Consider the following 27568-nt stretch of genomic DNA (forward strand, 5'->3'; position numbering starts at 1 on the left):
CTGTGAACACATTGTACACGGTTTTCCAGTAAACACTAAGCCCTTACACTAAGGGCGAGACAATCTTTATTTATCCAGGGTATGGAACACTGTAATGCACATCGTATTTCCAAAACACATAGTAACACAAAATAAACATGAAATACTGACACTGCGACTACCTTATTTGGCCACCGCGGGCAAGTAAGTCCACGTCCGCCGAGTGAGCCTCAATTGGAATTCTGAATGCACCTCTATTCAAGGTATTATGGTATGGGCATATCCTTAAACTTGTAAATTCAAAGTACAATGCAGTCTTCTTCAAATTCAGCTTCAATGACAATGATATTCATAATGTCACAATTTCCAATATTCAAACTGCTATAAAAACAGATCCTTACATTTGTAAAGTAAAATTACAATGTAGTCTTGTTTAAGCTGAGCTCTGCTACTTCCACATGTATGTTCATGATATTTTACTGTACAGTTTTTTTACTTAAATTTGGAAGGTAAAATTACAAGGCAGTCTTGTTCAGGCTTTACTTGCTTTACTACAAGGCCTTATTACAAGTTTAAGGATCTGCTTTATAGCTGTTTGAATATTGTGAAATGATGAATATCATTATTACATTGTAGCTGATTTTGAAGTCACTTTTCTCCAAAACTGTACAGGACAATCTCAAGGACATACACATGGACATAGCAGAGGTCAGCTTGAACAAAGCTGCATTGTAACTTCACTTTACAAGTTTAAGGATCTGATTGTATAGCCCTTTGAATATTGGAAATTGTGACATTATGAATATCATTATGTCATTGACGCTGACTTTGAAGTCACCTTCCTCCAAAACTGTACAGTAAAAACCAAGGCCATACAGATGTGCATGGCAGAAGTCAGCCTGAACAGGGCTGCATTGTAACTTCACTTTACAAGTTTAGGGATCTGTTTTTATAGCAGTTTGAATATTGGAAATTGTGATATTATGCATATCATTATGTCATTAAAGCTGACTTTGAAGTCACTTTTCTCCAAAATTGTACAGTAAAATCTCAAGGACATACACATGGACATAGCAGAGGTAATCTCGCTTTACATATTTACATATATACATATTTACATACATTGTATATTCACACACACACACACACACACACACACACACACACACACACACGCACATACATATATATAATATATATATATATATATATATATATATATATATATATATATATATATATGTATATATATATATATATCATATATATCATGCAATATAATACTACCACTTCGACCAGTATATGTATATATGTATATATATCATATATATCATACAATATAATACTACCACTTCGACCAGTAACTCAACAACAATAAAAAAGTATTGTCAGAAATAAGTGGGACAAAATATGTCTGTACAGGCAATGTGTTGATAACATAGCCTCTTATACTCCAGGCCTCTAGGGAGCGATCGTGAGCCCCAGCTGTTTCTCTCCTGTGCGTAAAAGAGTCTCGTTGGTCAGACTCAGCGGCTCGACCCTCCCACTAGCAGAAGAGTGACACGCCATTCAATTTCTGCCTGGCCCGTCGTGTGTAGGAAGCAAGAGGGAGCATTGAGCGTCCTCGTACATGCGGATAATAATAATAATAATAGTAGCTGATTGAAAAACCGACTCCATCTGCACAGCGTCGAGCAAAAGTGGTGCCGAAGAGTGTCGACATGGGGATCCGAAAGAAGACCAACAAGAATCCGCCGATGCTGAGCCATGAGTTTGTCATCCAGAACCATGCAGATATTGTTTCCTGCCTTGCTATGGTGTTCCTTCTGGGGCTGATGTTTGAGGTAAGTCCCGTCCACATGTTGAATGGGTTTGGGTCGTGGGTCACAGCTCGCTGCTGAGTGAACGGACCACTGCGAGCCAGGATGCCGAATTGCTCCCCATCTGTTCTCCTGGAAAGTGACATGGCTGTCTGATCTATTCTTCAAACTACTTCCTCCCCTGATCGAAAGTTTTCGCTGCACCGGTGGCCTCGCTTTTGCGTTAAACCCACGAGATTACTAATGTATTCGGAGTAGATTTTCATTATTATGTACTGCGGGTTTTGTTGTGTCGTTATTAAAGCGACGTGTGCATTAGAATCCACTGTCCATCTGGCTGCTTCCCATGTTGAAATCGATATTTCAAATCGATCGTCTGCAGGCCCCCGACGTTTGATCGTTAAATAAAACAAACAAAGTTTTTTTCATGTGTAATTCTTGGATGTATCTTCCATTTTGTTTATGGAAACGTCTCCGCTTGTTGTAGACTTGCAACGTTGCATTGGTGGCTGCAGTAATCGCACCAGCGCTCCCCGACTTGGCTGGTTTATGCGTAGACGTGTTACGTGGCAATCACACAACGACTAGAAGAGGGCTGTCATCACACAAACCCGCTCGCACCGAAAGTTTGGAAGCGAACAGCATTTCAAGTCTGACTCGAGTCGGTCGGGTCGACCGGCCGGGACCCGGTCACACTGACCGACCGACCCGGTAGCTGCACGCTGCTCGACTTTTCGCTCAAATTCATGGTCCATTTCAATCATGTTTCATCTTCGGTGAAAAGCGGCGCCATTAGTGTCGAGTCTACGGGAGTGTCGACTACTTCCGGTTTTCGTCCTCCAAAGTAAAATCTCCTTTTTTTGCAACAGCTGTTGCAACGTGTACGTTGTATCGTAATGACAGCGTTGACGTTTTAGGAACCGTTTGCTGTTTATGGCCCTTTAATTCAACAGTGACTGCTTCTCCCTTGTGTTTAATTTGAATCGTGTCGTCCACTTGCTCTTTTGTTGTGAAGGACGACGAAGCAACTTCCCGTTGTAACCTTATTATTTGGCTTTGTTTGCTTCTCGGAAAGACAACAATACTTCGTTGGATCGTTTTGAATTGCCCATCACACACTTGTATAAAAGGGACTATTTAAGTTAACATATTTAAATTATTCTCCATGAGTAGTCGGTAAAGCTCTATCACCCCCATTTTCTGTTATCGCAGCAGTATCGCACAGTTCCCATTTGGCCTCGCGAGTCTTAAAATTGCCATAGTAGATTGCCAAAATGTCTCTGATATTAAAACCAACGTGTCACTGAAACTTCATTATTCCTCTGAGTCACTGTTACAGTCACTTCCGTATTGGTCCTGCAGGGAATCCTTGATGTTGCTCCAAGTTTTAGTGCGTAAACGCATGGAACCCTTCGTCATCTCCCAGAACAAGTGTACGTGTGCACGTGTACAAGCCTGCATTCCTAATACTTTTTGTTTTCTCCATCTACAGGTCACCTCAAAGTTTGCAGTGCTATTCATAACTATCCAGTACAATGTCACCATATCAACTAATGGTAAGTTAATGGTTAAATTGAGAGCACAAGATAATTGTTGGGAGCAGATGTGATACAATTGATACTGCATGATTTGTCTTCAACATACCATGCAGTTTTTTTTTTCTTCTCAGAGTCGCCCTGCTGGAAGCCTCTCATTTAGATTCTAGAGTGGTTCTTGCGCAGCTTTACACAAACCCATTTGAGAGCTCCTTTCCCCCCCCTTTGGAGCTAAATTTAGTCTGCCTGATTTATAAAGTTCTCTTGTGGCAAGGTTGTGCCGGGTGAATTGGGCTAAGGTGTAATATAGGCCTCTCCATTCAAGTTCTGCTCCTTTCAAGGTTAACAATTTCGTTGCCAACATCAAATACGGTTGAAGGAATGTACAACCACAGAGCTTAGTCATACTCTGTGGTACAGGCTGCAGGTTCGCAGGCTGCCAGCTTGTGATTCAGTTCTTATCTGAGTTCGTACCTCTCTCTGTAACTCATTTACAGCCTCTATCTAATTAGACAAATAACTGGCAGCTAAATCTCTCTGTCGTGAAACATTCTGTAACAGCACTGTGTCTAATTTTCTTTTGTCTGAGCTGACTTTGGACTGATTCCGTTACATGGTTGCAAAAACCACGAGCACTGCCTCTGCTTGCTCAGACTGTTTGCAGGGAGCTCTGTTCCTGTGTTGTGTATCTCTGTGCTACAACTCATCACATTACTCGCAGTGTTTCACAGATGGCAGGCCGTAGGCTGTATAGATAATATGCATGTTATGTTCGTATGTGTTGTGTTATGTACGTGTTGTGTTATTGTGCTGAGACGGTGAATGTCAAAGGGGTGTAATATTGTGACTCACTAATCCAAATGCATCATCTCAGGAATTAAGTTTATTAAACATGGGAATCACTTGATTACATTTAATTAAAATGGCTCGACAGTTCATATTCAGGATGAGCAGGCTTCATCTGACATTTTGTATGTTAGTGAAACACATCGGGCCTCATGCAGCAACATTCTTCTAATATTTTTTAAGCGAAAAAGATACACCAAACGTTCCTAACCATTCAAATGCTTTTACCCAGGTGTGTTGATTTAATAAATCTCACTTGATCATAAACTGGTTGCCCGTGGCCTCTTGTTTATTACTAGCACAACACCCCCTAAAGATAAGGGCAGATGCTGTGTGAAAATACTATGGCGCATGTCCAAGAATTTGAATGATGGCACCAAAAGAAAACGGCGGTCAGAAGAAGAAGCTTTTTTTCTTTTTAGCATCTAAAGCAAGAAAAAAAAGCGTTACGGAAATAGGAGGAAATGTGTTTGTAAATCGCCTGCTGAATGTGGCCTATTGCCAGATAAAAGTTTTATTTTTCTTGTGTCCTGCTCATTGTAATCACTCTGTCTGACCTTTCTGCGTCCTTCTGCAGGCCCAGAGGAGACGCCCGTGAACCACTTCCATCATGGCATCAAGGACTTGGCCACCACCTTCTTCTACATGCTGGTGGCCATCATCATGCATGCCATTATCCAGGAGTATGTGCTGGATGTAAGTGAGACACAAGGTTGATTACGCAGACTTGCATTTTTAGTTCTGCATTTTTTAAAAAAAATGTATTGTTCATCTTTGCAGAAAATCAACAGGAAGAAGCACTTCTCCAAAACCAAGCACAGCAAGTTCAATGAGTCGGGCCAGCTCAGCGCCTTCTACTTATTCTCCTTTGGCTGGGGCGCCAGCCTCCTGCTTTCTGTACGTGCAGTAGCTAAGATGTCGTCGTTCTTAGCTAAACATGTTTTACCCTTCCAAAAATGTCCATGATTGTAACGTAAACGGCTCTTTGTTTTGTAGGAAAACCTCCTGTCCAATCCAGTCACTCTGTGGGAAGGTTATCCCCATACACTGATGCCGTACGTAACGTTGATGTGTGGAGGCCATGTGCATTTTAGAGATACTTTTTGTTTTTTCTTTGTGGTTTAAATAGACTAGAAAAACACTGTTGTGTCTCACTTTATTGGTCATTCTGTAAGATCTTCAAGTATGGCTCTGAATTATATCAAACTTTATCTGTTTTCCCTCAGATTCCAGTTGAAATTCTTCTTTATCAGTCAGCTGGCCTACTGGTTACACGCTCTGCCAGAACTGTATTTCCAAAAGACAAAAAAGGTTTGTATGGCATCATGACATACCGCAGGGTCTGTTGGGACCCTCTGACTACTTCCTGTCGGACTTCCTTGGTTATGTTGCATTGTTTCAAAGAGTCATACTCTCCTTGCTTGATTCCACATGCAGAGTAAATATTTACCGCTCTTGGCCTCCCATCCTTTTGTGTTTACTGTTTAGGAGGATATTCCACGCCAACTTGTGTACATCTTCCTGTACCTGGTTCACATCGCAGGCGCTTACTTCCTGAAGTAAGAACTTCCGCTTTGGAATAAGTGATTGTGTTAAACATGTTGTATTTCTCCTGTGTTGTATACACTGTTAAAGTTATAGTGGTGTCTCATGAGCCCCCTCCTGTGTTGTTCCTGTCGGTTGTTGTAATAACGGGGAGTCGTGTGTCTTTCAGTCTCCACCGTCTGGGTCTGGTCCTGCTGGTGTTGCACTACTTCGTCGAGCTTCTCTTCCACGTTTCCCGACTGATCTACTTCAGCAACGAGAACCGACAAACCGGGTGAGTTCTCATGTTCCGAATATTGTTCTCTAACCAGTACGCGATAGTCTTTGGAAGTTTTACCAGTTAAGGATTGCTGGTGGTGACAAGTCCTCCTTTTGTCTTCCAGTTTCACCATATGGGCCGTCTTGTTTGTCCTTGGGCGACTGCTCACCCTGTCCTTATCCGTCCTCACCGTGGGCTTTGGCCTCGCCAACTCTGAGAATCAAGGCTTTGATTTGGCTGCAGGGAACTTTAATGTTATTTTTGTTCGGTAAGTGAGTCTGACAGGAGAAATGGGACTATTTTTTTCCCAAAAAATATTTTTAAAACTGCTAACTGAAGCTGCTGACTTATTTCTGATCTTAAAATCTCCAAGCAGTTGTCTTTTTTTAATTCAATATTCATTAAGCCACAAAAAAAATCCACTCCTAAATATATATGTTGCATTACTTCAGTTGCTGCTTGTGAAGGAACATTTTGTCCATTTTCTTGATATTTTCTAACTCATGGGGTAAATCCATCAACATCAGCTTGGCCACTTAGAGTAAAGGAACAAAGGCTTATTTATACACTCAGTGTAATACTGAGGTCCAACAATTGTACAGGAAGGGCTCCATTGTAGAGGAAGAGAGTAGTTTACCCATTAGCTTAAATTAGAATGAAATGAGTTATTGAGTTCTCAGGATTGTAGGAAATCAAGAAGTATATCACTGAACATTACCCCTGCATAATGAACTGCTCTGGATGTTACAGAGTATCCGAGGGTGGACCAATATTTTAGACTAGGACTGGCGAGAGGTCAAAATGTGCATCAGATTTTTAGCAGTATCAACGTGTCACATGGCGCTTCTTCATTAACCTTTTTGATGTACTGACTCTTTTAGGATGACTGTCCTGGCTACCATCTGCCTCACTCAGGCCTTCATGATGTGGAAATTTATCAACTTCCAGCTGCGTCGGTGGAGAGAGCATGCTCAAGTCCAGACTTTGAAAAAGAAACCAGTTCCTTCCAAGAGCAAATCAAAGAAAGACAAAGGTGAGCAAGGAGCACAAAGCATGGGGCTCATTCACATGGTTGTAAATGTGTTTTTCTGCACATTAGATAATATACATTTTTTTATTATTATACGCATAATGTTTACACATGCACTTAACTAAGTAATTAATATAATGAAACTAATGTGGGTGTGTTTTCTTTGTTTTCAGCCAATGGAGTAAATGGAGTGAGCTCTCACGTAGGCGATTCACCAAGAGCAAGAAAAGAGAAGTCTTCATAAATACATTCCCCTCTATCACGTCCTTCCCAAAGAACCATCGCAGCCCGCGCTTTCGTGGCTGCATCTGACCAACAGTCCCTCCAGCGCCTTGCCCACAATATGCATCTTCAGCTCCCACAAAGGACTGACCTCCCAGCTGGACTTCAAGAGCCAGAATGCATTTAGCTTTTCTTGTCGGCAGTCGTCCAGCACGCCTTGATTTAAGAATCATTGCTCTGCTGTGCCACCTCGAATAAAAACAAAACAAATTCCCAAACAAACTATGAAAAAAAGACCTTATTTAAGAAGTGCCTATTGATACAGATTGTTTTGTACAAGGTGTATAAAAATTCAGGAATGATGCCTTCAGTGTTTAATGTTTCTCCCAAGTCAGGTTATGTCATGCTTTTTTTTTCTCCTCCAAAATGTGTATTCCAGCTTGTGATTTATTTCCCTTTTTTCTTGTATTTATAAGTGCTAGCAGCTCCTCTTCTTTGCCACTGACTTCTGTCCTTCTTTGGTGGGATATTTGTAAACCATTTTTTGTAAGAATTTCCTAATAATATCTCTTATTTTCTTTTGCATCAGTGAAGGTTGCGTACAGTCCTGTTATAATCTCTGGGTTCACACCACAGACTGTTCAGACTCACACAGCAGGACACTGTTACAATGTTTTCACTGTGTCACTGGCCAACAGACATTAAGATGGAAAGAAAAGTAGAGGATTTCCAATATCCACTCATGGATGGAAGAGTGCATAAAAGCATCCCAGGAAAACAGGCGCCATCTTCCTGTCCTACTATATGTAGATTCACAGTTATGTATAGTGCAAAACTGCCACTAAAGATGTAGTAACCTGATGTAGCAATTACTTATCTTAGGTCAGAGCAGCTTTTAGTTACAAATAAACATATCCCTTGCCATGAAATGATGCTCACTCTATTGCCGTTCTGCCTATAACACTGTCATTAATTGAACACACTGTGTTTTAGTTTTGAGTGACATGAGAAAATGTTGTAAAATCAGGCAAAACATCCCTTTAGTTAGTTTGATTGAATCACTGTCTTGTATGGTCCATAATCATTCGCTGTTTAAGTGGAATCGGTTCATTCTATTTGTTTGTCCCTGCATATTATTGCTTAAAGTTAAAAAAAAAAAAAAAAAAAACAGTTCAGAATTATTTGTTAAAGCACCGATCAAGTTAGAGAAAAACCTATTTGGTTGGCTCTTTTGCCCCCCTCCATCCTCCATCCTCTACAAACATGTGCCAAATGAACTTAATTGACTGTTGATATATGCCTGTCACTTACATGCCATGAAATGAATTTACAAAATCTATGGAGGGCACTCAACTGTATTGCAAGAATCAATCGCCTAGATAACACTTGTTTATTTGAAAGAATAAAACCATCAACTGATTTTAGGTACACAGTAAGTCATGTTCTCCAGCAGTATATCAGAAGTGTATTTGGGTTTCTCTGCTTGTCCTGATTGTTTATCTATCTTACAAAGGAATAAAAATGTTTATTGAAAGAAACAACTGTCTTTTTCTTTGATTCATGAAACCCAGATTTGCATGAGTAGGGCTTCCCCATCCATACAGTGTATAATGCTCAGTCCCTGAATTTGCATAAAAAATAATTATTCACAAAAAGCAACAGACCAACAGAAATGCAATGGATGTTGTGTGCACAGAATAAAAGTAGCGTTTCCTGTTCACATTTTTGTGCTAATAGAAACCAATAGAAAAAGACTCAAAGTGATGAAAACATAATAACAGGGTAGGTGTCGTAATTATTCATCAATTATATTATCAATGCATTGGTTCCCAAACTGCAAACTTGGAGACATTTTTTAGGAACTCTAAAATATTTTATTTAAACTGCTATTTCAGTTATCGTGTCAGTCACGGTGTAGATTACCCAACATGTAGGTGTGAATGGTGTTCTAAAGCCATCTCATTCAATATTGTGCACATAAATATGTATTTTAGCACTGTTCTGAACACACCATGCCCTTCGGTAAACAAACACAAGCAGCAACTGCGAGAAAAACCTACACAAATGTTGTTGTGTGGTTACGTGTCAACGTGGAGTTTATGTACAGAGTCCACTCTTGTTCGTATCGTCGTGTAGAAACCACTCTGTTGATGTTTCACCTATCCGCCACTTGGTGGCAGTGTTGCACACGTTTTAATTCAGAGAACACGCCTCCTTGTCTGTTTGATCTATGGATAGTTGACCACACAGTAAATCAAGGTACATAAACTAGGACACACTTATTTGTAATACTTCTAAAGCTTGACATGTTAGCGTGCCGTTTGTGTTGCAATACGTTTTGTAAAATAAATAACATAGCTACACAGTCTTTGCTGAAAAAAGACTTTGCACATATATTTTTAATTATCATCTTGTTACCATTTAGTTACAATGTATCTATCTTGAAATGAAATTAATTAAATAGAAATTGTACTTCTACATATATTGTTAACAGAAACTTCAACTGTCTTCTGTTTTCAATCATTTTTATTTTATCATAGGTATACATCTTAAAAATGTTGTTAAACAGTACTTGCATTAGTGTATAAGTATTGGTGTAACATATAAAACCTTTTTCACTATTGTCAAATTTGAGTTGAGATTGGGGGTGTCATAGTTTCCCCACCTCTTAAACCACATACATTCAAACATTAGCTGCTGGCAGTCGTGACACTGTGGGGGCTTTAAGTAACTGTCAGTGTTGTTTTTATTTTCAGACTAAATGTCAGCAAATGAATGCCCTTCGATCAAAATATAAAGAATCGTGTCATCCTCTAAACAGGTAAATCGGTGTTGGGGTTGCGTACGAATCCGACGGCGCTGAGTTGATACTGCTGGAGCCCCGTGATGTGGTTTGGTGTGGGGGAGGATAGCAGCTACCAGCCAGATAAACACTCAGCATTGGTTTGCACAGCAGGAGTAACATGGCGGCACAGTTAGCCAGCAGAAATGTTGTTTCACTACCGCGAAGGTCAGAGCGGCGTCTGATAAACGGAATTTAACAACGAGGACGCAACTGAAAGTGTTAAATCGTAAGTAGCCGCACGTGTCGGCGCTCGTTTGCCGCGACGGGACGCGGTGTTTTCGGTGTGGAGAAAAAAAAGGGATCCAGTGCGAGGTCTTCAATCTCGGTTGTGTGTCTGTCTGGCACAGGCTCTCGCTTCGGCGTTAGCTTGTTAGCAAAGCGTTAGCTCCTTGGCTAAGCCCGCTGCCTGTGTCAATAGTGTTTTCTGCAGCAAACTCGATCAGGCGAGCGACTTATTCCAAATGTTTGTCAGCCGCTTTTTTTAATTCGCGGTGACACCGACGTTTACATTTGATGTAAAATACAATAAATGTTGCGTGCACAACACTTTCATATATCGTTGTTTTGTGTTGTGTGTTTTTTTTTGTGCTGAGTGAGCGGGTGACCGTGTTCACAACACCGGACGAAGTTCGCCAGTAAGGCAGGAACGTAGTTAGCATGCTAGCTGCGGAGCCGCAGGCTAGTCTGGCTGCTCGCAGGTCGTTGTCAGAATAGGACGCGAGCGGGTTCCGGACGGTTCTGACCCGCGTGCGGTTGAGCGGGCAGCGAACCCAGTTTGTTGTGGTATTAACCATGCCACTGTGCTGTAGCAATGACTTGCTACGTTAGGTAAGTTAGGTGAAATGCCTAAATTTCTTCAGCAGGGACCATTCTCATTTTTTGTTTTTGCTGAACTAATGCTTCTCTTGTGTTTGGCTTGCGTTACTACGCATCGTCGAGGTGCTCCACGACCAGGCTGTGGAGCAGCCAAAGCGTTGTCACTTTTAACCGGTAACTGTTGGCTTTAAACATTTTGACAAAGTATTCAGAAAAGTTCGTCCGTGTACTCGAGAAACGAGGGGACCCCCCAACCCTCCCCGAAGTGTCGCTCCGCGCTCGAGCTTAGAAGAGGAGAACGGTGCGTTCGTTTGTTGTTGCGTTCCAAATACGTCATCCGACTTCTAATTATGTGTTCAACGCAATCTGCTGGCAACGCAAATTGCGTGGCGCTCACGCGGACGTTACTGTGGAGATGTACATGGAGGCAGGATTTTTAATTAAATGCAGAAGGTGCTCTCTGGGAAAAAAATGGCCCATGTAGTGTGTATGGGGGGACGGGACGCCACCGAGAGTTTTGACTTGTGTGTTGCTTTGTTGTGCCCGTGCACTCCTTTTTACGGGCTCTCGTGCTTGACTGATTCGGGACTAAACCGACAGACAGCTTGTGCCATGTCAGTGATTGTCAGCGCTCCTCTCAGTAATGCTGAAGGAACGCATCTTGTGGAACCAGTTGAGCAGTTTCTGTTGCATCACTCTGCCCACCTGATGGTGCACAGCAGCACTGGTGTCACATCACTGATGTGAGCTTTAATGTGATATGTTGTCGAGCTGCAGTTTGGCTGCAACTTCAGAGCTGCAGTGGAAACGTGTTGGTTCTCGGCCGGGACTCTGTATGTTGCAGTGAAAGAGAATTCCCTCTTTACCCTCTCTTTCTTTTGGTGTACATATTGGCTGAAGAGTTTGTCCTTGTCTTGACAGAACAAGACAAGAAGTACATTTTTTTCCCACAGCAGACCAATCTTTGAATTTTGAAAGTGTTAGGTGAGGTCACGGTGCATGTGTATGGCGCCTGTGACAACCCTCCCCTGCTTGCAAAGAATGCAGCCCTACACAGATGAGAGCATGCATTCCATCAGTATGTGTGTACAGTGCATGTAGTATTACTCTTGTTGTATGTTTTAGCTTCACTCTAAGTACACTAGTCGCTGTCAAGATTCATATAACAGGGCTTTTGCCCTTGGGTGGTTCACAGAAAAAATTGTTTTGTCATTTCAACGAAACGGTACAATAGAACGACTGTTTGGATGATGACAATTCAGGAATTCATTCAAGCGTGTATGCAAGTATGTAGATGTTTATACAGGGATAATCGACTGGAGGTTTTTCACACTGACTTGGCACAGTTAGTGTAATGTGCGTTACCGAGAAGTATTTCTCTGCCTTAACCCATTGTATCATACAGCAATAGCAACAGGTGTGAGAGAGTAATTCCCAGCGGGTCACATGGTTTGGAAGCAATTTCTACATTAATGTCTTGTTCTCGTGCTCTTCAGTTGTTTTCTATCGGCCTGGGCTCCACTCACTCAGCCCAGCAATTTCCCTCACACAGCCCCATCTTGCTGTATTGTCGTGGGATATTTGCTCTTTTTGGTAGTTGACAAGTCCATAAAACAAAGCAAAGTGTTTTCTATTGCAATTGGAGACAATCCTCCCATCTTGTGATCGCTGACTTTTGCCCTGTGATAGGCTTGCTTTGTTGCGTCACCTGAGTGATACTGTAATCATTTGACCCTTGTTCTGTAGCATGCGCTGCCAGTTCTTGGGTTGTTGACTGTCACTGTTGGCCTAATATGATAGTCCGCTAATGAGTTTTATTATTATTGCAGACCCACTAATGTAAAGTTAAATCACGTTTTTGTATTTGTTGGACAGTCATAGATGCAGACTTTTTGTATGTGTAGCTATATGTGTAGCTATAAGACAGTGCTTACACTAAACACAGATTATTTAAAAGATCAATTTAATCAGCCTTTGTCCAGCCCAATAGACTTGACATAAATGGATAATCACCTTGAGCCCTGTGTGGTGGCTTTCTTAGGAAGTATTGTTATTTCTAATGTTGTCTGTGAACGTACAGCTCAATATATATTGTTTTAATTTATGTTTCGAGGGGCGACTGTAGTGAGAATCATACTTGCCGTTTATACTGTTTGACACTTTGAACTTTGTGTGCAAAATTAGTAGTCTCAAAACAGCATTATTATAATGCCAATATGCGTTAGTTATTTATGGTTTAGTAATCTATATCGATTTAGTCAGTAAATTCAATTAAAATGCAGATTTTGTGTCAATGAACTACATCACAAAGATGTTGGGATGGATGCCTAAATCACACAACGACCCCTGGTAATTCTGGTCAGTTGTTATTGAAGCATTAAGCGTTCATCAACAATGTATTTAATTTATCCCCACTGGAATTAGCAGTTTTAGAAGAATTAAAAACTCTCCTAGATATTTAATCTTGTGCACTGCTGGAATGATTCGTCAGTTTATCGATTAGTCTTTCAGTAAAAAAATATTGTGCAACAATTATGAAAATCAATAAATTGCTCATGTAAAATTTGAAGCTAAAATGTTAGATTTTCTGTTTGTAGGCTCAAATCTTTTGCATCTTGTCTTCTAGCATAGTATAATATCTTTGGGGCTTAGACTGTGTATAATCATGATTTGCAGTTCTAAACACACTAATGGGCCTCATTATTTGAATATTTGTATTAAAATACTTATTTAGAAGATAAATCTCAATCTAAGAAGCACTCAAGAAATACTGATGTTAGTGCTGAAGTTTATAAATGTATGACACATAACTAATCTAAAGAACACGTCCATTTCAGTTCGACATGAATCCCTTTTTAAAAAAATGTACTTTTACTCGTTAATTACTTCGGCTCCTCTTGTTTCCACACATTTCTCATAGCAAACAACATTTAGTTGACTCATTTGAACCAGGCTGGAAAATGACATCCCTGTCTCTGCCGCTTAGTGCGTCCAGCTCCTGAACAACACCATACCCCTCTGTCTCATACAGGCGCTTTAATGTGTGGACCCCTGGGCTCCTTTTTAACAGCAGTGTCAGATGACAACATCCAGAGCTGGCAGGAATCTTGGCTTTCATACGGATGTTGCAAAGTATTTCTCCCCGTGCTCAAATCTGCAAATACCACCCAAAGAACGCACGTTAGGAAAAACTGTAAGGTTTGTTTTGCTTTTTGGGAGAAACCACTATCTTCTTAGTCTATTTTTCTAATTTAAAAGACAGCGAAATGGAAGACTGCGCGAAAAGACAAATGCACAAAGGCTTCTCGTCAAGCTTAGCTGTTACAGATCAGACTACGTCGTGTTATCTGTCCATCACATGCCGTAAGGACCACAGTGTATTCTTGACATGATGCACCACTTCCCCTGGTATCTGTTAGCCTTGTCTCACTGGGCATCTCACCCTGCTGTCTCTGCGTTAGTGTTGTCATGGAAACAGCAGTGTGACAGGTCCTGGGTGGGCGTGAGGGATGAGCTGTGGGGAAATGGCCAGGTTTTTACAGCATAGGGAGGGAGAGAGATATAGAGAGCGAGCAGGGGAAACGGTGAGAGGAGAGACGTCAGAAGCGAGGCAGAGATGGTTGATGGAGAGCTGAAAGGGCTTCGACATGGAAGAGGAGGAGTCAGATTATTTACTCCCTTGCTGCTTCAAGGCGTGTTGTCATTGTGTTGTTTGGCTGACCTCAAACCAGCTTTCCCCCTCGAGCTAAGAGTAGGTCTTGTCTTAATAACTGCATCCTGCACGGGATCTTTTTGGGTTTAACCGCAGAACTGAAATCATCCAAGTACAGTGCTCTTCATTAAGGAGTTATAACAAAAAAGAAGTGTTGTCAGATATACACAAATGTACCGGGTTTGCTCTGGATGAACTGGAGGGATTCTCGTGACATCACAGTTTGCTGATAAAATTGAGCCCACATTTTCTCTCGACTAACTTGCACCTTTTAGTTTCCACCCAGTGATTGGCAATCAAGATGTCCAATTTACAGTGAATGGCCATCGTTGAGTCAGCCTTTCAATAATAATTATTCAGGGACATTTAGGCTCAATATTGGCAAACAAATGCCCTGGTGAAGTGTCCTTGGCTTGTATGTGATCATTTTCCAGGTGGAGTAATTCTCTGTGGCAGTCGCTTTGTGTTAGAAGGATATTCTAACGTGTAATGTTTTTAAAAACTGAGATTTGTAACATCACACCACGGGCTGCAACACGCTCAGCTCCCATGGAGACTCCACCGGGGCTCCAAGGATCTTTAGGCTCACAGGCAATCCAATGATTTCAACAGTCCGCACTCCTCCACTTATGTAGGTCAGCTTCAGCGAAGTGCATATTGATCTTCCCAAGCTAGATGATATTGTGGTGTCTACTGCTCATTGCAAAAGAAGGTGCCCTCAGCCAGTTTGGCTTGAGCAGAGGAGACAGCAGAGGTCACATGACTATGTGACAATGCTTCTGCAGCTGTTTTCCCTTTCGTTATGAGTCTGGGATCGCTTAGTTGTCCAAAAAGGTGGATCTAATAACTTACTATTTTTCAAATAGGCACCTCATTTGTATTCATGCTTTCCATGGTAATTATTGATCTGATTGTAGGAATACAATTATTTTAAAAGTACTTATTTAAACATAAAGCTAATACAGGGCTTCATGGAAGGGCATAACAATGCCTCGTCTCCTCATAGAATGATAAAGGTAGAGCCTAAAGGTGCAAGAGTTGATCCCCTTAATTGATTCCTTGACAGGACAGAGTTGTACATAGAGGTTAGGGAGTGTGGTTTGAGGTCTTAATTTGTGCGAGTGGGTGAATTGCTTTCTCCTCCCAGTGCCACAATGTGTTTGTGGCACTGGGTGCTAGCATGTGGTTGGCATCTTTCCCACTGCCCAGGGTGGAATCCTTGGCACCAAGAGAGAGAGAACTTGAATTGAACAAGCTGCCTGGTGGAGTTGGGTGGGTGGTCGATCCAAAAAATATGCAGTGTGAATCTGCCCCTGTGAAAATCGGGTGCACCATCATATCCTTGAATGGAGGTAAACGACACCATCGCAGGCCTGGCAACGGTGGTATGGAATGACATGTGCAGAGCAGCAGCATTTCTCACTCACTTGTAATAAACCAGAGGAATGCAGGGATTCAGTTTTAGGCCTTTCCTTTCTGTACACATTGTGAGGGTCAAACTCCGACCAGCATGATTCCTCTCCCCCTCTCTACCTCTCTTTCGCCATCTCTGTTTTTCGTTGGCTGCTGACTCAGCAGTGTTCCCTTAGTGACCTACAATATGGTTTTGCTTGCGTTATCTTTCCCTTTTTCTTTGTAGGGAATCTCCTTAGCTGACCTGTGTTGCCCATCCATACTGTACAGTTCTGGAGCGCCGTACGTTAACATTATGACTAGATTAAGCACAGCCCTATCAACCGGAGTACTTGTTTTCCTTTTATTAATGACGAGAGCATAAAATGCCGCACAGGTTCATGAGCCTCATATCACGCCCCGTTAACTCTCACAATTAACCACAAATGGCGAGTGAAACGATCAGCATGAATAGGTGAAATGGTGTACGTGTATGTGATATGGTGTGCGTGTAAATCAGCTCTCCATGAAGTTACTTGACGGACATGCGGTCGTTATTTTCTAACAATAGGTTTCTCAATTAATCCTTGTGACTAATCATAAAATACTAGGTATTAGTAGCGATACAAATTATATGTAAAGGTTTTCTGTAAATGAGAGAGGGGGTGATTACGAGTTGACGCCAGGTGGGTTATTGTTTGGGCATGACCAGGGAGGGTGACTGAATTTCGATTGTTCCTGCTGAGATCCATTTGTACAGAACCCAGGCTGAATTATTACTTTTATTTTAGATTATGAGTTTGAGGCGCTTAGGTCAAGCAAACATGAAGGTTCAGTGCTGTGACCAGATAGAGAAATGCACCCAAATGCAACAACATGGCTTTGTCATCGTTTTTTTGGATAACAGTAGAATTGCATAGCATAGACTGAAGACTGAACAGACACTACCTGCTAGAATGTTAAATATGTCATTGTCATTTAGCTTTTATGCAATGATTATAAGTGGATAAAATTCAGCAAGTCTTTAATGTGGGATAAGAGGGGGAAGCATTTTTCCACCTTGTCTAAGCAAAGGACATGCACGACATGTGTTTTAGAAATTGAGATGTCATAAACTCACCCGCTACACTAAAAGGCAAGCTCTTTTTATCACATAGGTAACAATGGTAACTGTTAGTAAGGCCATTTTGATCTTTGTTAACACAGTAAGACATTTAGTTCTGGCGTGGAGGTTTTAGAAGGTATGCTTAACCTTTTCCCTTTCTTTTAATTTGAATTTGTTAATAGAACATAATAGGTCATTTATATATTCAAGAACTGAAACTGTGCATAACTAATTAATAACATAACGACCAAATTAACAATACTTCTCTCGGATGGAGTGTGTGCAATGTGTTTGTTTGCATGTCAACATACTTCCATTCATGCCTTTACTACAGAGATTTGTGGTTTTGGCACCTGACGCGGGCCGTCAAAACAAAACCGCCTCCCAGCTCATCTGGCAGTGGAGTGCATAACAAAGGCAGTCATTGGATAAGAGCTTACACGGTTGAGACAGAGCCATGATGTTACACTGATGCTCCTGCTACAAAAGCCTCAGTAGAAAATAAGCAATTAACTTGTTTCAGATGTCACACTTGTTTATCAATCTTACCTTTTATTTGGTCATCATTCATATTTAGACAATATATAACCAGTTGTTGGTAAGTTGCCCAACACTGGTTGGGGAACTGTCAGTCATGTGAGGGGTCGGTCGGCCTCTGATTTTATTATGAACCAATTCCGAAACAACTCCACACACGGTGCTGCGGTCCCTTGGTCCTGAGGAATACACCTGCCATGGCAGAGTTGCATCCTCAAGCGTAGAGTAAATGTGCAAATGCAAAGCTCACACAAACATCGCCAGAGAGCGAGCTGGCCCCAGCGCGTCGTCCATTTTAGTTACACATTTAAATCAAACTGCTCCCTTATACGTTGCATCTCTTGCACATGTAGTGTGTGGTTTTTGCTTCTATACCACGGCTTTCCACAAGGATATGGATTAGTCACCCAGTGGGAAAAAAAAGTATGCAGCTTGGTGGGTGGTGAGGCGAGCCTCTAGCACATTATAATGTCACCACTGTTCCATGTTATGGAATATGTATTGTATTATAAAAAAAGGAAAATTAGGCTTCTTGTGCGTTTTAGCCCACACAATCCGTTAATAGCAATGGATATTTAAAACCATGTCTATTCCTGACTGAAGAAATTCCTTAAACCTTTTTTATTATTGCTGGAAGTTTGGCTCTAAGGTTTATCAACACATACCACGGTGATGTTTTATGTATTGTTTAATTAAAAAAATGAATGCACTAAGTAATAATGAAGGGGAACATAATTCCAAGCCTGTTTTTTTGTTTTTTAATAAAAATTATTTATAGTCTGTCAAAAATCCGAATAACAAAAAATGTGAATCCCTTTACTGAAGTCATGTGAATCTGCTAAATCAACACAACGTCTTCATTATTCTTAGCTTCACAATCACCATTGATCATAGTACTGCAGGACATTCCATTACATCATATTTTATTCTTCAAATTATTTGGGCCATCTGACATTAGTTTGTATAGTTTGTCAATTGCAAAAAGTACAATCGTGTCCTCTGACATTTTTTAATTGGTAAAACAACAGTATGGGGCACGGTCTATATTTTCCTCTTATGGCGTAGGCCTACTACTTTGACAGAGTTTCCTGTTTATGTGTGCGAGAAATGCGTCTTAAAGTTGACTGTAAAAAGCGCATGGAAAGAAGGATCATGTATTCATTCATTCAGCCCATAAATATCTGTTTGGTGTGTATACGGAAATGTAGCCCTGAGTATAGTTTTTAATGCTTACTCTGCAATTCCCAAGTTGCTGCCAAGTTGTTTGCAAAACACTGACAACAACTCGACACACCCTGTCATCTCAGCGTGCGACACACATTCATATTGAGCATGACAGATGCGCACATTACTTTATCATTTCAGAATTGTTATAAACCTGTGGTCGTTAAATACACATTGCGAATCGCAAGTTCATCAAAACTTTTTATAAAAATCTAAAATTATTATTATGTAGCTGGCTGGACTTCAATGAGTAGCTGTTTGGCCGGCAAGGCTGCTATCCCATAATGTAGGAGATGTACATGACAAGCAGGACACCCAGTAAGATATGTGTCTGACACGAAGACCAGACTCCGGTTTGACCTGGCAGGGTTTCGTCAGTGGTCAGTGGCGAGATAAGATGGAAGCAGGGCAGCGTGCTTCTCATTTGTACAGCACCGTATTCTGGAGACTGTGTGGGAGTCGTTATTATCAGTTACTTCACAAAAAACTCATACCGATTATTTAAATTTAGCACAATTTTAGCTATTATTAGTAGCCTTTTCTAAGTAGAGGTTAAATAGCCATCGTTGTAGGGTGTGCCTGACCCGGTTGTCATCGAGCGCTTAAGCGGGCGGACTGAAATGGAGTGAAGGCTGCTTCACTTTACTCTTTGCTCTGTCTGGTCCAATTACATGTTCTACTGTCAGAGTCGCAGTGCTCTTAATCAGGTAATGCTGGGCTTTAAAGTCATCCCCTGAAACGTCCTTGACAGATTATTACCCTTTTGACACGCTGGTTCAATAAGCAGACGAACACCATGAACTTCTTTCTCGTTCCTATCCACTTGCTTCCTTCATTAACGCTGATTTGATCTACTTTTATCTAGTTGTGTTTTGCGGATTCGTAGGGCACTGTATGTGCGTTTGCAGTGAGTCTGAGCATTGGCCTGTCACATTGTCTCAGTCTTTAGCTGATAAAGTGACATAGTTGTGTCAGCTGACCTCCTCTTCCCCTCCCCACCCTGTTAACATGGCACCTCCTTATCCCGAGTCTGCCTTCACTGTCTAGCCTCAGGCCTCCACGGGAACTAATTCCATACAAACTGTGCCCCGGAGTAAAAGATGGTGGACACACACTTACACGGGCACAATAGATATTCGTTTGACATGCAGATGAGTCACAAGATGAGCAAATCTTAAAAGCATCCTGTGTACACAGATTGATCATTCTGCCCACTCCCCTTCTCACTCTCTATCTCTTTGAGCTGGTCACTACATGCATTCACTTTCTCTTGTCGTTACGCCTCTCCTTTCTTTAAACGCAACTCGTCAATCTCATTTTGGTAAGTCCTCGTGTGTTCTGTCTCTGAGGTCGCAGCTGAAGGAACTGGATGTTCTCTGAGCAACAGGTGTGACGACACCTGACACAGGGTTGCATCTGCATCGGAGCAGACCATTACAATCAGTGTAATGTTTTTTTATGTAAAGATATCTGTATATGTTGATGTCACCAAGACTAAAGGATTTTTAGTCAAAATAGTACAGATCTGTAAAAGCCCTCTTTACATTAATGGTGAAAGAAGATATTCAAATTTACATTTTTAGTTTATGTGATTTGTTCATTTTGGACTTGTTTACTACAGAATGCTTTTAATTTACTTTTAACAAGAATACAATTATGTTTTTTATTGGCTTCATGAGTTCAAGTTTATTCATGTGGTATTAATATGAGTTCAAAAGCTGGAGGAATAGTTCCTTTACGCTAAGTGACCACAACCCGGAAAAGAACGACACATTTTTATATACCGTTTAACTATATAAAAATGTAGCTGGGAACTCTACATATTGTTTTGTATACGTTTGGCAGCCACTATGTCTTTCCCTGTAATTCCCCACAACATCAATTAGCTTAGCTGCGAGGTTGTCAGGTGTGTGTGGGTCTGGCATACTGTCAGGATTTCCACCAGTGTATTGGAACCATTTATAGCGACTTTCTGGTTGACAGAGAAAGTGTGTGTGAGACAATGAGTATGAAGTCAGCAGTAATGTTTGACACAATGAACATAACAGTGCAATTTGTGTACAGTTTATTAGTCGGTGAATAAATGCTCCAACTTGCATCAAGACCCTGAGACAATTTCAATGTCTCGCTGGCCACCAGTTGAAGTACACAGGGTTATCCCCACGCTAGAACTACAGCGGCCCAGGCACATTAAAAGTGGGCTGACCTTTTAAGATGAACCTGCTATTCTCATTTTAGTGACCAGTCATTTCTTTTATGTTCTTTTGCTCAGCTTAAAAAATTAAAAATTACATTGTTTGTTTAGCTGATGGCACTAATCGGTTGAGATTCCTAACGGCGGTTGAATATTTAATCATTAACATCCTTTATGACAATGCTTACATTTCGGGTTACAATATAGTGCCAGGGAGGATGTATTGGTAAAATATAAGGTCACAAAAAGATAAACCGAAAAGTTAAGAGAGTAGGTAGTGTTTTTTTCCCTTCACATCTCAAAGAAATTTTGTAAAAATAAAACTTCCATATATAAATGTGTTTCTAATCATGCGTATTGTTGCTGTGCGTTAAAGCTGTACAGTTAAACACCTCCCCAGTGAAACCTGTACAGCCACATTCCTCTTCTTTTGCTATTGAGCATCACCACTGACACGTCTGGTTATGAAGTGCCTTGTTCTTGGGCTTCCCACCACACAACTGAGGCTGTACGTTTTTAGATTGTTTCAGCAAGTCCATCGGTTTAAACCCGCTGCTTATAACACAATACTTCCTAACCTAAAGGCTGTGAGGCTGTTTTTTTGCGAAACATGTATACTTTAAGCAAATCTTTGTTTAGCAGAATAATTATGTGATTTACCATACGTCACAGTTGCTCTTATATGAATCAAAATCAATTGAGTATTGGTTAGGATGGCGGTCTTGACCAGCATTTGGTGTAACTAGAGCTAAACAGCCGGGTGTTTTCATTAGGATAGACATCAGCCTTGATTCTTATTGAATTGAAGGCCATTAGCCACTCAAAAGGCACCACGTTGCGGCTCCATTGGTGTTTAGCCTTCTGGTGACCCGGCCATTATGGTCAATTTCTAGCACATGAACTATCTACCCTTTGTGCCATCTCAACATTATTAGCTGGATCTTTAGCATTGTTAGCTCAGCCTGGTTGACAAAGCCTTTCACTCCGATAGAGTCCATTGCCAACTCTGGGAGAAAGGTGTTACATATACACCCACAGTTTGGCTTGAGGCCTTATTTCACCTCGTCTGCTGCTGTCGAAAGAAATGCTAATTGCCTTGATGGGCGTGAACCACATTCAAAGTTGCGTGAACTCTAAATGTCTTGAAGGAATTCAGTCACTCAGTTTGTGGTTTCTTTCTGTTCAGTTTTACAGTTCACTTCATAATTTGGTTTTGTCACAACATTAACTAAATGTGAAGTTTTGAGCCATTTAAACTGTAAGTGGTAATAGGCACTCTGTTTAAAGGGAGTGTGAACTTTTAACCTGATCTTTGACCTCCTTTTAAATACCAACAGATGGTTAGACTGTGAATGAAATACTCCTGTGATCTCGTGTCAGGTTCTGGAGAAGGTGTGGATGTTTAGTGCGTTTACTTTTCTTTTTTCCTTTGGCTTCATCTGTCTTTGTAACTTTTCATATTTGTATTTTTTGAAACAGGCTTCACTATAATTTACAAGTAGCTGTATTGATTATGTGACGCCAGTATTCAAGGTAACATGAAACTCAATTAATGTGGCTGCTGCAGCTCAGTGACAGTCTTGGCAGGGTGGTGTGTTTTTGTTTAGGTTACACCATGTGTCATTCAACGCTTCTGTGCCAAGTATAATAGCCCTTCAAGGAAAGAAAGCGCTGCAGGTCTTTCCTGAGACGTTCTTCTGTTCCAGTTTGTCTAGATGATTTGCACACACTGGCATGCAGGATTATGTGCATGCAAACTTAAATTGGGAGTTGGATCACACTACTAATGTCACCAGTGCCCCTTAAATCACAGGTAGAGTTTGCATGGCTCAGGTGGTCGAACATGCGAGAGGCGGTTTGGTCTTATTCTGGGAACCTTGCCCTCATGCTGACTCACACGGAGCATTAAACTTGCACATTAAAGTATGTTAATCGTTGGCACATGCTAACAGTCAGTAAAATGGATGGATGGGATGTGACTGGATGTACAGATGCATCAGTGTTGCTTGCGAAGAAAGTATTTTTCTGAGTTGCACAATAACTACCTTTTGATTAAATATTTCCTGTTGTATTGATGATTAATGTTACGAGAGGAATCACTATCATTAGGTGGATATTCTAACCAGTTACATTTCTAAACATTAACTCAAATATATCTGTCAGTTAGAAGTTTTTTTGATCCAGTTTGACTATTTTAAAAAATAAATAAAAGATGACTGTTAAACTAACTCAAAAGAGTGTTTTCACACTTCTGCCTTATTCTGTCACTCAGTCCACAGATCAAGAGCTGGACTGAGCATGTGACGGCATTAAAGCTCAGAGGAAATTCCTCCAAAGGATGAGAACTGAGAGTTATGCAGGATAGGGAAAAGTGAAAGAGGAAGGTGGAGTTGAGAAATGCCAAGTTATGAAATTGCATAAAAATATTAGATTGACTGTAGCATTCACGACACATCCGCTATGTTGTAGTTCTATCATACTTGAGCTTTCATCCTATATAGATTTTTAAAACTGGAGGGTTTTTTTGTCGATATTTCATACTAAAACTGTACATGTGATTTCTCTCCCTGACGCATCACAAAATTCAGCTATTTGAGTGAATGTGTGCCGCAGTTCAGAATACTGAATAGCACTTTTCCGCATGGCTTCCAGCTGTGGACTCGTGCAGGGTTCAATAGGAGAATTGGTTCACAATCCAGTTATGTCAGAACATGACATCACGTGAGTGCATTCCTCAGCTGGCTCACTGGCAGGTATTTGGGAGAACTCACCCAGGCCAAAAGGGTCTGGCGAGCTCTCCCTCATCAGGCTGCGTGTAGTAAGAGACGAGCACTTCCACAGAGGCCTCTCCCATCCCAAGCTTTTTCCATCACAGCAAAATAGCTCAGAAGAGTCCCTTTTTTGAGTTACAGTTGCATTTTCTAATTATTCAAATGAGAATATGAGCAAATGTAAGCAATGTAAACATAAAAACATGACAATTATTTTTTAATATAGTTGGAGCTGAAACGGTGAATACATGTTTATAAGTCTTAATTGACAATCTGCAACAATTTTTGTTTGATAATACGTTATTTTTCTCACAACATATCACATTGGACCAAAGGATTAATCAAGAGAATAATCAGTAGATGAATGATAATTAAAACAAATGTTGGTTTAAGCCCTAAATATCTTGCTATATCTTCACTTGTCATGATCTAACTATTGGAATACAGAAATTGCGCAGTACAAACTTTAAAGTATTCCTTCACTATACACTGTTCTGCCATTGTAATCAGAGTTATACTGATTCACAAAATGTAGTTGTACCAATTCTACTGTTATTTCTTTCAGCAGGGGGACGTGGATGATGCTTAAAGGTTTCTTAGCATTACCGTCTTGCAGTAATGGCCTGAGGGACTCTCTGGACTGAAACCAAGGTGAGAAGTAAAGCCAAATCTCTTTTACACAACTGTACTGTGCAAAGGGTGTCAAACAGACACCCCAGCCCAAACACACAATTCCCAACTGTACAGATAGTGCAAACCTGTAATCTAAAAAAAAGCTTAATTTTTTTATCTTGGATCATAAAAAGAAAGATTAGACTTGTGCGTCGATGAAAACAATTCAATGTGTCCCTCTTGCAGAGGTTGTGTTATTGGCTTGTGTCTCTAGCTGGGATAACGGCTCCCTGTTCATGATTTGTATTCTCGGCAGTTTGCGGCTGATTGGTCTTTTTTAAGGGAAGAGCTTTGATGGTGGTTTTGATATAGAAATCTTCAGGCTTTTTTCACTGTCATCAGATAAGCAACACTTTGAGAACTTTGTTTACTGGTCAGAATTCAGTTTTGAACAATGATTTGACTTCAGACCGACATGAAATCTGCTGGATTCTCTGCCCCATTTCCTTCCAAGTTCTTGCCTGACCTTTCTTCTTTGCGCCCAGATTCAGCCTTTTTGTCAAAGTTAGAGCTGCAGCCGATCCAAAAGTTCCGTTGGTCTGCAGTGTTCATCCATCATGTGGGAAATAAAGCTCCACTCTCGCAACCACCAGTCTCTGTGAGGTTGTGTTTACAGGTTACAGTTCAGATGGTGTTGGCTTGAATGTGTCTTTTAGGATTACTGCATTGCCAGCAGATCTTACAAAACCGTCTTTGAGTTGACTCAAAATAATGATTTGCATTAGCTGGGTTTGGTTGGAAAGAGTTGAATTGGGCTTTAGTTTCATTAATGTACAGATCATTTGCACCACTGTATTGGAATACGTTCAAAACTATTTTGCTCTTGACAACGAAAAACATTGTCAAGAGCAAAACACTTTTTATACCTTTTTTATATGAGTCATCTAATGTAGAGCTGGTGTTCAGACTCGTGGAGTCTCAATCCAATATTTATATTTCCCTACATAATACAGCTGACGCAGTGCACTCGCAGGTCAAAATTGACCTGCAGTTCAAAAAACAGGTAACGCTAATTAAATTTCTTAAAGCGTCATGCAGTGATTTGTATAATATCTGCTGAGATTTGAGTGTTGAGTGTCATGAACAATATACAGGCGTTTTAAATGTGTGCTTATGTCAGCATCATCACTTCAGAGGCATAGTGCACTTGAAAAACGCTATTAAAAAAATTCCTTCCCGTTTAGTTTGAAGCACCTATAGACTCTGTGTGAAGTATTCATTAATTTAAATGGTTTCTGTTAAGAGACGAGTTTCCAGTGTTTTATTGGAACACAACAGGGTGTTTCACACATAGGAAACCCAGAGCCAAGGATCCAAAATTAACTTTTTGCCTTACCGGCCAAGGTGGATGGTTGATGAAAACATTCATTGGCCAGGCAGATTTTTATTTTACCAGCCAAAAATAATAATAGCCAGTTTTTTATTTTTTTATATATTATTTATTATATATATATTTTTCTGTAGTAGCATGTTCCACCCTCTTCATGTAATTCCTTCTCAAAGCAAGATCGGTCCTTCTGCTCGTGAAGAGTCATTTCACGGGGGTTGTGACACAGAGAGGGTCCAGAGACATGGCTGGTAAAAAACAAGTTGACCACCCACTGATGCGGCCTTGCACTGGGATTTGGCCCAGAACGCAAGTACACCACTGGATTGAAGTGACGGTAATCTTTATAAGCAGATTCTGCAATCATTACTCTGTACGTTGAAGAAATAGGCCGGCTCACTGTTGGCCAACTGTATTAATCTCTCACACACTTGCACCCCACACAGAGGAAAAGATAGTCAGAGCAGCTCCTCTCTTCAGTTCCATTCATACGACAGTTGAAGGTCTGAGTCAGTCCAGCGTTTGCATTCATGTGCCGTACCCAATTTTAAAACTCCATTCCAGTTGTTTGTGCACCCTAACGCTGTTTGCCAGGAGTTCAGTGCCACTTGGCCGTCTTTGTATTCCTTTAAAGACAAATTATATCCATGTGGGTAACTGCGGATCTCTTTGCACAACCTCTCTTCAAAACAAGAATCCACTTTGTTGTTGTCTTTTTCTTTGCATGCACAATTCGGCATGCATGTTGTGCGCACAGTCTGTGTGTTCACACATTTTGGGCTACACTTCAGTGTCCACATAGGGTCCATACGGACCCTTGGAGATATACAGTGCATCTGGAAAGTATTCACATTGCGTCACTTTAGTGAAGCGATGTGTCTTAGTCCAAAATGGAATAACTTATTTGTTTTCCCTCCAAAATCCTAGAGACAATACCCCACTCATAATTTCAAAGTGAAAAAAAAACTTGTCTAGAAATTTTGTAAATTTATTAAAAATAAAAAAACTTCACTTAACAACATTCACAGATTTGTCCCGAAGCCACTCCTTTGTTATCATGGCCGCGTGCTTGGGGTCGATGTCCTGTTAGAAGATAAACCTTTGCCTCAGTCTGAGGTCCAGACTGAGGCAAAGGTCCTGGTTTTCATCCAGGATTTCTCTGTCCATTGTTGCATTCATCTTTCCATTGATCCCGACTAGTCTCCCAGTTCCCGCCGCTGAAAAACATCCCCACAACATGATGCTGCCACCACCATGCTTCACTGTAGGGATGCTATTGACCTATTTTCCTCCAGACATTATGCTTGGCTTTGGGGGCCAAAAAGTTCAATCTCTGTTTCATCATAACAGAGAATTTTGTTTCTCATGGTCAGAGTCCTTTAGGTGGCAAACCGCAGGCGGGCTGTCATGTGGCTTTTATTGTAAGAGTGGCTTCCGTCTGGCCTCTCTACCATCCAGGCCTGCTTGATGGAGGGCTACAGAGATGGTTGTTCTTCTAGAAGGTTCTCCTCTCTTCACAGAGCAACACTGGAGCTCTGTCGGAGTGATCATCAGGTTCCTGGTAATCGCCCTGACTAAGGTCCTTCTCCCCTGATCGCTCAGTTTGGCCTGGCAGCCAACTCTAGGAAGAGTCCTCGTGTTTTCAAACTTTTTACAATGATGGAGGCCACTGTGCTCATTGGGACCTTCAATGCTGCAGAAATGTTTCTATACCCATACCTGTGCCTCGATACAATC

General features: G+C 41.0%; 2 protein-coding genes across 4 annotated transcripts in view; both read left to right on the forward strand.

Moving 5' to 3' along the window:
- The first annotated feature begins 1520 nt into the window (after positions 1–1520).
- tram1 (translocation associated membrane protein 1) lies at positions 1521–8768 on the forward strand. The gene is made up of 11 exons (XM_068582248.1): positions 1521–1823; positions 3292–3355; positions 4758–4876; positions 4961–5077; positions 5177–5235; positions 5407–5491; positions 5669–5739; positions 5895–5999; positions 6109–6252; positions 6866–7017; positions 7188–8768. The coding sequence occupies exons 1-11, from the start codon at positions 1701–1703 to the stop codon at positions 7256–7258; spliced, it is 1110 nt and encodes a 369-aa protein (XP_068438349.1). The 5' UTR covers positions 1521–1700; the 3' UTR covers positions 7259–8768.
- Positions 8769–9971: 1203 nt separating this feature from the next.
- Positions 9972–27568, forward strand: part of ncoa2 (nuclear receptor coactivator 2) — a 57062-nt gene continuing 39465 nt past the window's right edge. For 2 of the 3 annotated variants that reach the window (XM_068581505.1, XM_068581507.1), the window contains exons 1-2: positions 10194–10307; positions 24398–24483. The gene's annotated coding sequence lies outside the window, so the exon portion shown is untranslated. Of the gene's footprint in view, positions 10058–10193; positions 10308–24397; positions 24484–27568 lie in introns of those variants that run through there. The other variant, XM_068581506.1, reaches the window with a different exon arrangement.

Source organism: Clinocottus analis, unplaced genomic scaffold, assembly GCF_023055335.1.
Source record: "Clinocottus analis isolate CAN_PGR_092001 unplaced genomic scaffold, fCliAna1.0.p SCAF_18, whole genome shotgun sequence".
Classification (NCBI taxonomy): Eukaryota; Metazoa; Chordata; class Actinopteri; order Perciformes; family Cottidae; genus Clinocottus; species Clinocottus analis.